The sequence below is a fragment of the Centruroides sculpturatus genome, unplaced genomic scaffold (genome assembly GCF_000671375.1).
Source record: "Centruroides sculpturatus isolate CEXI.00-Female unplaced genomic scaffold, Cexi_2.0 scaffold179, whole genome shotgun sequence".
In the NCBI taxonomy this organism is placed as follows: domain Eukaryota; kingdom Metazoa; phylum Arthropoda; class Arachnida; order Scorpiones; family Buthidae; genus Centruroides; species Centruroides sculpturatus.
Genome location: NW_019384425.1, coordinates 414,547 through 425,279, shown reverse-complemented (window position 1 = coordinate 425,279; position 10,733 = coordinate 414,547). Strand labels below are relative to the sequence as shown.

Genomic DNA, 10,733 nt, shown 5'->3' with positions numbered 1-10,733 from the left:
AGATGTCTTCGGGAAACATTTCAGTAGATAGTGATACCTTGATGAAGGTTTATCTTGGTGTTTTAAAAAATTTTACTTCTGTAAAATATTCTAAATCATGATTTTGTTGGGATACAGGATGTGTAGATCCCAACAGTGTGCGCTCTTTTTTATAGTTAATTTATTAACTATATTAAACACAAATTTCAGTTTTAACTTAAAAAAAAAAAAAAAACATTTAAGATAACCCGATTTTCGTGAGATTAAGCGTAAATTTTCTCATTTGGGATATTTGGCGGAATGTTTTGACTAAAATTAATAAATTCTAGGCTTGGTATTCTGATGCATAAATTCTTGTTAATTTTCTGTAGTTGATATGCACAATTAATTTTTTGTTGTACGGTAGACGACAAAAGTAAATCGCCACCTAGCCGATAGGCATGGTGATGTGGAGGCGTCACATATGATGTAATACATAACACATATTAGGCAAACAACACATGGGTGATCTATCTCACGGGAGGACTTTTATGGCAAATTGGCTGTTAGACCCGAAAAAGATTCACAAAGTTATTTATGATTTCGTGCTACGAATCAATGAAATGCCGCGATAATTTAAATCAGCGTAAATTTTGAGCTTTTTTTAGGCTTCGAGCAGACCGCGTTATATCGAATCGGCGTTAAGTGGGGTCTTGCTGTACAGTAATTTTAAAGTTTCAAATTTCGAATTTTAAATCTGATTTTGTATTATTATAATCCAAATAAAATCTTTTATAAGAAAAGATTTTCCGAAGAAAATTGGTCAACATTGTACGAGGCCTCCCAATTTTCCTGGGCCCCATGAAACTATAACGCGCCACTGTAAATGATAAAAAGGAGGAATCTATATATATTTACAAATGTTCTGAATTGCGTATAGAAAAAATCATTCTGTAAAATTTATGTAAAATAATTTCCTGTATATTATATATTGTAAAGGAGTAATTATACATTATAAGTAAAAGTACCCTTAAGTGGGCGAGTTAAAACCACTGAATACTGGTCGTGGGTTCGTGCTTCGCCAATGGGCTTGTTACATGGAGTTTATTAAAAAAAAAAATTACACAAGGCGATGCCCGTTAGGCAAAACAAGCCTTTCCCACAAACAATAGAATTAACCCCCAAAAACAACAAAATCCGAAAAATGACAACATTACAGATTACCCCATCGTTCCACAGTCACCAACTTTTTAAATACGTATATAATACGATTACTTTTGCGAACACAAACCAATCAGCAAAAGGTAACAAAAAAGTGCACTTTCTTTAAATCTGTTTCTTTGGTGCAATTTTGGAAAAAATATATCATCCTGGACTGGATGTCATAGGAAATATCGACTTCGCTTGGCAAGAATTAACTGATAAATGCACGAAGTGTGAAAGAAATTACGGCTGAAGGTATCTACGAGGAGACGAGGAGAGCCTATCGCTGTATCGTTAGGTTGATCAAACTCAACCTAATCAATACAGCAGGACTATGAGATATAGCCCAGTAGGGTATTGAGGAGTTACAGCAGGTTTCTGGTGAAGGCCTTACCAATGACGACCTTCAAGAATTGGCAGAACATGGAATTCATGTGGAACTGGAAAATAGAGATTCTAGAAACGAACCCAAAAAATTTCTCTACAGATTTCCTTAGTAAAAGTTTGGTAAGGTAATCGAAATCGTTGATCAAGTTGTAGCGAATGATCCAGAGTTTGAAAGGAGTGTAAAAGCAAAACGAGGAGTTTTGGATGCGATCTTCTACAGTCATTTGCTTAAGGAAAGAAAAAAGCGACAAATGAAACTTCACGACTTTTCTGAAATTATTCTTCTTTTGCAATAAAGTCAGGACCTTCAATACAAAAAATGAACTTTACATTTCTGTGTGCATATGTTTATGTGGTGTTTAATATATATTATTATTATACAAATTAATATAAAAATAACTTAAAATTAAAGTAAAATTTGCTTATTTTTAGTCGCGTGTTCCCCTATCCCTATTTACTCTTTTAAAATGACCTCGTTTAACGCTGTTTCGCTTAGCGCTTTGTTGTCTAGAAACGTTAAGCGGGGTTTTACTGTAATTCCAAAATCTCAGTATTAAATTCTCGCCATGATGAGATTTCCGAGTTGAAGAAAAATCTGATTTCAAAAAATTTACAAATTAATTTTTTTAGAAGTTCTTTTTCTAAAAAAATTTTTATCTAATTAAAAATAACCACCCGACTAACTGCGAAGTATCCCGTGATTATTTGTGACAATAAGTTGCCAGATTGGGAAGTTCCCCCAAAAAGAGATATTTCGAATCAACTGAGAAAAATGTCATAAGTATTACTGGGGAAATTCCATATTATGAAAAGGGAAAATTGGGTGGGTTTAAGTTCATGCAATGTGTCTAATTACGAAGCGATATGGGAGCGATAGTTTGTACATTTTAAAGTCCGTTATGTGCGTGCTAAGGCTTTTTTTTATAGCAATTCATAATGGATTCGGCCAAGGCCCACAATGGGAAAACAGGGGCCAAACATACCTGGATGGATCATCTCCGAAAATTCCTGGGATGATCCATCCGGATTCGATTCCAGATCACCAGAGCAGAGCGGTAACTATCCAGCCATCTGAAGTCTTCCACTCAATTCATCGTTCATCTTGAGTTGAAGCGTGTAGTTACTGATGCTACAGTAACTTCCGCTTGCGTGTATATAATTGTTTTATAAAAATGGAATTAACGGTAGTATTAGATCGCAGCACTTAATGCATTCACATGTCCATCAAATGAAATATTATTACTGGGCTGCAATTTAAAAAATTGTAGACCTACAAATTCCCACTGTCGTCTGTCTGTCCTTAACTCGAGAGCGGAGTTAAAGGAAAACAGACCAGATGTGGAATGCTCGCGGGCACGAAGCCCCGATTAATTATATGCGAACTCCGATGCAAAGCGGAAGTCACGTTATTTCAATTCAAAAATGTTTTCTTGAAAGGATTTAGATAGAATAGAGTCATGCCGGTCATCTGACAGGAAAAGTATGATGTACTGTACTGGGGCAAAACACTATAATTTGAAGTAGAGCATATATTTTAAATAAGTTAAAAATATAATTAAAAATTGCAGCCAGTCATAAATATTTGCTCGTAATATATATTCTTATTTGCTGCTCCCATTATATAGTAATATTTGATCAGTTATAGCCACTGAAAGATGAACGTAATCAAATTCAGCTATTAAAATATTTTGTAGTTCAAGTTGTTACAATGTCTATATTGTTAATAAAAATTTTATCAGTTTTATGAAGTCTTCTTCCATTACAAAACACAATCCCGTTTTCTGAAAATTAACACAATGATCATTTTTCAATATATAATAAAATCAGTTTATTCTGTAAAGATGACTTCGAGTCTGCTAGTAGTAATAAATCATCTGCATATAGAAGACAATGCAGCTCATCCGTGACATTTAGGTAAAAACTCGAAAGATCAGAACGATGAAATATCTCTGGATGATCATTTATAAACAAATTAAACAACAAAAGGCTTAGTGGTTTTCCGAAGTAAACCTCTAGTAGATACTGTTAATTCTACTTGCATAATATCTCCTTTTATTTGGTAAGTAGTCGTCGTCGTCTTATCCGTTTAGTCGTGTCCGATTCTCGGTCACTCTATGGATCAAAGCCATCCACGTTCCTCTATCCTGCACAGCCTCCTTCAATTCCGTTGTGGCTGTCCGCCATTTTTGTATATACATAGCTATAGTATTTAGATTTAGAATTCTTTGTTCCTTCCTTTCCTTCTTCTTCTTTCTACTAATGACCATTTCCGGTCACCCGACAGGAGCGGGAAATTCGTGGGTCCTGATTGGTGGCTTATCGACATGAACAGGGAGGGGCCCTGCCCGGGGGATATAGAAGGAGAAAAAAGGGGTGCAGTGATGCCAGATTGGGCTACAAGTAGCGGATTGGGCTACTTTTTAAGTGCCCTCGCTACAAAAATTTCAAATTGGGCGACACGCTACTTTTTGGGCTAGTGATAATTATCTTCAGGCTACAAATCTTAAAAATACGCTACTTTTTTATTTTCATATATAAAATCGCAAAACGCTTATTGTATTATACAAAAGTAATAAAGTTTTATTTAATTTCATTACACTTAAGTATATAAATAAAGTTGCAACGTTTAACAAAGATTAAGATACTTTGCTTCCGTTTTCCATCAGTCGTTCGCTCCAGTAGACAATCCACAACTTCACAAGCACGGAGGCGACATTGCTTGTGAAATTGTGGATTGTCTACTACAAGCATTATGCTGTTGGAATTGCCAATTTTCTCTCCCAATAAGTGATCCAAAAGTTATTAAATTTTGATACAACAGTTCTTGATACAATGGAAAAGGATGGCCTTAAAACTGAAAAGAAAAGCCGCAGTCGCTAAGTCTCTAAGTTCAAAAAATGAATCGCTTCGCCTGCGAATGACTCGCTTTGATTTAGAGAAAATTGATGCAGATACACCGAATGTCCATATACAGGGTGTATCAGAATGACGTTTTAAAAATTTGGGGGATTGTAAAGGATGAAATTTTGAACGTTTTGGTATAAGGAACCTATAATCGGAAATTTGAACTAAAGTGTCTACAGCGGTAGGAAGTGCTTGACCGCCCTTCACTTTGGTAGCTACCCTTCCATCCATTGACGTCATGTTATTGCTGCGGATGAAAGACTGTAAACACACAACTACAGTGGTCTAACTGAGCCTGTGTACAGGACGTTGTGTACTCAGTGCTTGTCGTTCTTCAGGTCACCCCTTGCATCCACTGGCGTTGTGATGTAAACACACAGCTAGTCAACGTGAGTCCCTTGTGTACGCAACACCTGTAGGAACAGTTCATAAGCTTACGGAGCGCATCTTTACAGCATTTAATACCATCAGAGGGGAGCGTGGCATCTTACAGAGTCGGACAAAACATGGTTCGTCGTTGCACATTATGTAACGAAGTTGGTGGTCGTCACACTGAACATTTACTCTAAAGTAGTGCAGCCACTGATTCGATGTACAGTTTGATTGTACTCTACTGTTTTGTCAATAAAACTTGTCATAAATACTGTATTCTGCTGTATCATTCAGCATACCGACCTCATAGAACGTGCAAAATGCAGTAGAAACTTTATACGTATCTCATTTCCGGCTGTAGGTTCCTTATATCAAAACGTTCAAAATTTCATCCTCTGCAATCCCCAAATTTTTAAAATTCTGATACACCCTGTGTATGTATATACATATATTACAAACTTATTTCATTAATAAAAGTGCATAGTTGCAAAATAATTCATTTTTATTGTTTGGGCTACAAACAGTTCAAATCCGCTACTTTTGGAGCACAACCACGCGACTTTTTAACCTTCAGATCCGGCAACACTGAAGGGGTGAGAAAGACTTCTTGCCTGGGCCACGAAGAGAAGAGGTTGCGAAAGGATCATCGGGACAGTAAGTCGGACCTCGAGGACAAAGAACAAGCCGAACGTACTGAGTGTAGAGTAGTCCAAAAGAAAGGAGAAGGACTAGTGACTTGTCCGATAAGAAATAGTGGTCGACAAAATCCAAGTGACAATTACCATACCAGGAATGTTGGATATTCCAATGTCGATCGATAAAATCCCCACAATCATCGGAAACCCCAATCAGGACCTCCTGTGCTAAATACCGGTAGACTTTTCCTTCCTTCCTTTTCCTCTCATTATTGTAGTGTTAGATTAAGTTAGTTATAAGTTAGTAATTAGAATTCGTATCGTGATAACAATTCATTGTAAGAATCCGAACGAGAACAGAGACCTGTTATATATATATACATCTGTGTATTTGTCTCTGACGGGCATCACTGTATTATCTGTTAATCCCGGTTGTAATAAACTATTGTTTAGTTGGTATTTGTTGGAATACTTGTCTCGTACATCTTTAACCCTCACACCGTTATAGATATGTAGTAATAGAAAACAAATTCCTAAGCAAAATAATGAAGGATCTGGAGAGTCCCACAATAAATTAAGATTATAGAAAATCTTGCTTCTAATCGAACCTCATCTTTACCTCGCAACCCCCAAAACTAAAAGAAATCCTTCCTCTCGTTCGTCAAATATTTTCCGATTGACCGACAGCGGAATTTTTACGTCCTTTCGTAATATTTCGTTTATCTGACGGCATTTTAAAAGCGGTTACGTAGCGTCATCGGACATTGTTATATTAAATATGGATGTTATAGTTTAGTTATGTAAACGTTAATTAAAGTGATTAAATATTAAATAAGCGAATTTTATGAATTTACCTGTCCGAAACAAAATGTCGTGTATGTATTTTACACGAAAGATTCAAAATATAGTTCGTATACTGAAATCGAGAAAAGTGATGGGCTTACTGCTTGAAACAAACGATTTAATTTTCTTTTTATAATAGAGAGGTGCGGCCGACGTTATCAACGCAAAAACGTGTACGTAGGACGTTCAGCGCCGCCTTCCTGCGAGCTTAGAAGTTTGACAATGGCGTTTGGAACGTCAGTGGAATCATGCTCGGCGTTGAAAACGTCGGCCGAAACCTCTCTAATAAAAAAATCCGGCAACGGATTGCGTAACTTTCCCGGATGTTGCGAGATTTTTAGAAAATAACTTCGATGTTTTTAATTAAAATATAACAACAGATGGCGCCACACACAATTTTATTTATGTGATTTTGTTATAAAAACTTTCTATACTTTTAATTATTACAGAATGCAAAAAAACTTAATTTTCAGGGTGAATATCGGATTCATAAATAATTGTAAATGCTAATAAAGTATAACATATTCATTAATACAGTTACTTTATGTTAGGGCTTATCACACCAGTGAACATGAATACAAAATTTCTTAAATTTAATATATATGTTACCGGCAAAGTTTGAAATCCGGCATTCTATAGAATGCCTAGGCATTGTATATAATGCCTAAAACTAGCCGGCAATCTATGAAACGATTTATATTTTACAGATTTCCTAGGCATTCTATAGAATGCCAAATGAGAAACCGGCAAAGTATGAAATACATCTCCGTTTCGTTTCAAATATCACGTGGCAAGGCACGTGACTTTTAACGAGCGGCTCAGGCTTAGAATTTGTCAGTTGCACTTTGCGGTTTGTTCGGGAGTGTCAAAATACGCAATTTTACTTAAATTTGTTCAACAAAAAATTAGTTTTTTACTGTGGTCCATGAAAATGGAGGAGCAAGCTGTAGTGTTGGAGAAGGTGTCATGGTCTATAGACATGAAACAACGATTCGACGATGAACTGTGCAAAATTCGAGTTAATGCTGCAAAAAACAGTATTTTCTTAACCGAAACTACTTACCAGAAGTTAATAAATGATGTACAAAAAGCCAAAATGACTACTAAGAAGGAACCCAGGGACTATTGGTTGCTGAATCGCTATGATGTGATGATTGTAGAAAACAAAAGTAAACTCATTTATCCTGTTAAAGAAGGCGTCAGTACTATACAGTATTACGTCACGGACTCAGAGTTATTTCACGTACTTCATGAAGCTCATTTGGCTATTGGACACGGAGGACGTGATAGAATGTTGAAAGAACTTTCAATCAAATACAAAAATGTTACACGTCATGATATTGAACTGTACATCCACCTTTGTGAACCTTGCCAGAAAAAACAGAAAGGTATTAAAAAGGGCATTGTTGTGAAACCTATGATTTTTTCCGAATTTAATTCCCGTTGTCAAGTAGATCTTATTGACTTTCAGTCTCAGCCAGATAGAGAATACAAATTTATTATGGTGTACCAAGATCATCTCACAAAATTTGTGATTCTTAAGTCTCTAACGTCGAAAAGAGCTGAAGAAGTAGCCTACAACCTAGTGGACATATTCTCGTTGCTTGGAGCGCCGTCTATATTACAGTCTGACAATGGTAGGGAATTTGCGAATAATGTGGTGACCAGCTTGAAGGAGTTTTGGCCAGCACTGAAGATCGTCCATGGGAAGCCTCGCCATTCACAAAGCCAGGGTAGTGTCGAAAGAGCTAATCAAGATATCGAAAATATGCTCTGTACTTGGATGCAGGACAACAAATCTGACCGCTGGAGTGAAGGACTACGTTTCGTTCAATTTATGAAAAATAGAGCTTATCATTCTGGGATCAAAAGAACACCATACGAAGCTCTTTTTGGCTGCAAACCTAAAGTAGGGCTTTCTTTTCTACCAGAATTAAAAGACATAAATACAGAGGAGCAGCTAGAAAAAGTAATAGAAAGCGTCAAAACAATGGAAAAAGGTGAAACTAATCAGATTACGCAAGATGAGATTATAGTCGTTAGTGGAGTAAACCAACACGATGAAGACATGCTTACTGAAGAGATTTCCGTTTCTGATACCTGTTGTGTGTGTTTAAAGGAAACAAGTGATGCACTTGCATGCAAAAAATGTCGTCAAAAAATTCATACCTTCTGTGGCCATGCTAGTAAAGATGATGAAATGGATATTTTGTGCACCCTTTGTTTCAAAACTGAAAATGCTATTGAAGGTAAAATAAATTCTAAAATCAATCTGGAAATACAAGCCAAAAAATGAAAATAAATTCGGAAAAAAAATTTCCCACTGCTTCTTTGGGAACTACTGTGCGAGTTCCTATTCCTGACGTCGACAAGGGGCGAGGTGATTCGCGCAATATATTGGCAATTGTAATGAGTGTGACAGAGGATGGTTTCTACCGACTTGGAACTTCTGAAGGAATTTTAAAACAAGTATATGCGAGATCACAATTCACTCCATGCCCCAAGAACTTGCTTAGAATTGAAGATATTCCTGACCATGAAATTCCTCTCCGGTCAGTTGCAATTGCTCAGTCCAGTGGAAGCGGCCAAGGATTCGTCAAATGTATGTGTAAAACAAAGTGCCAAAATATGAAATGTCTTTGCGTGAAAAATGTAATGAAATGTAATTCAAAATGTCATTCAAGCCTACCATGTTGCAACAAGTAGGTTAATTGTAATTTTTTATATGAAAATTTTGTTTCCCTTAATAAGAAAGGCATAAATTTTGTTTTGTACAACTTTCATTTTTCTTTACACATTATGAATAAATTTTTTTAATGGCACTCTCATTATTTTTTCAGAATAACATTTGTATTTTTGAGGAATGCACGTCATTTATATAATAGCCTTATCAGAACCTTTTTCCATACTTCGCCTAAATAGCATTTGTCATTCTGTAGAATGCCTAGGTATTATATACAATGCCTAGGGAAAGTATGTAATAATTCTCATATTTCATAGATTGCTTAAAAACGCCAGGCATTATATACAATGCCTAGGTATTCTATAGAATGCCGGCTTTTCATACTTTGCCGGTAACATATACACAAGTTGTTAAAAATAGAGTTTACAATAATTAAAACCAATATGTATAAATTATATAAAACTAGCAGATGAGCCCGGCGTTGCTCTAGCAAAAAGTAACGATAGAGAAGATTAAGATTATAGCCAATCTTACCCATTTTCACCGGGTGCAATAATAAGGTTCCCCCTCTTGGAAGACTAATAGAGAATTTTTAGATAGGTTTAAAAATATGTTCAATTTCTCGCAAAAACGCAAAATAACCGAATCTAAAATAGTACAGTAGAATCGGAGTTCAGGGTAATTCTTAACTCTTTCCCTCTCCCCCGCGGGGGAATTTCGAACAATCCCTTCTTAGTGCACATTCTCATGACATACCCTGTGTACCAAATTTCAAATTTTAACCGTTTGGTCTCTGTCGCTTATTATCATCATCAGCCCATCTCGATTACATTATAAGATAGACCCGAAATGCATGTCGGACTTTAAATAGTTCCTTTTCAGTTAGTGTTTCAAGTAAACTCACAAGATAAGATACATAAAAGTTATATTAAAAGGCCGAAAGAAGAATGAAGACATGACAACTAAAAAACTGGCATTATCTCACAGGTGCTATACAATAACATATTTTTTTCATGTTTTCACGATCAAGCCAGCAGTAAAGAATTCAACACAATCATAATCAGTTACAGACTCTTTCAAATATCAAACAATAAAGCAATGGACACAATACATACAGTTGATGTCTCTGATGACTGAAACATTGCACAAATTAAAAAGGAGAAAAAACAATCAAATTCCAGAGAATAGCCATGTCAGTACAAAAATTTGCATAATTATACATTTTACGTCATAAATCTATTTTTATTTTTACTAATATAATCATACCAACCTTCATCTATTTTTACACCTAAATTATCATTAATTCTTTTTTTAACCTTTAAAGTTTTAATATGTTCATAATATCTACGTTTATTAGTATTTGTTTCAAATTTTATGGTATTTATCGAATCTGTTTAGTGTTTTGCTAATTGCTACAGCTGAAGTTTATATACAGGTATACCTCCACTTACGTCGTTCCCGATTATACATCGTTTGTCAAAAAAGTATATGGGAAAATAAAAATCGAGTTTAAGTCATTTTATTCGACTTTACGTCTGTCCACCACAAATATTGAAGTCGTAATATCACTAGAAAAGCGTTTAAAGCACATAAAATCATATTAAAATATAAACATTTACAAGTATGTACTGTATTTACAGTACATGGATTCGTAAATTTAATTACTTTTTTCTGTACTATATTAAATACTAAAATTTATTTGTTTGTAAGCTTAAAATAGATCCTTATTAACCATATATTATTAAAAA

The 10,733-nt window shown here is 35.3% G+C and overlaps 1 protein-coding gene across 1 annotated transcript; it reads left to right on the top strand.

The window, feature by feature from the left end:
- Positions 1-6,904: 6,904 nt before the first annotated feature.
- LOC111619538 (KRAB-A domain-containing protein 2-like) lies at positions 6,905-8,748 on the top strand. The gene has a single exon (XM_023361278.1). It carries the CDS (start codon positions 7,228-7,230, stop codon positions 8,596-8,598), a length of 1,371 nt encoding a protein of 456 aa, XP_023217046.1. The 5' UTR covers positions 6,905-7,227; the 3' UTR covers positions 8,599-8,748.
- Positions 8,749-10,733: the final 1,985 nt, after the last annotated feature.

Excerpts from the sequence above, each read along its gene's own strand:
- LOC111619538 (XM_023361278.1), top strand. The coding sequence starts at position 7,228 with ATGAAAATGGAGGAGCAAGCTGTAGTGTTGGAGAAGGTGTCATGGTCT.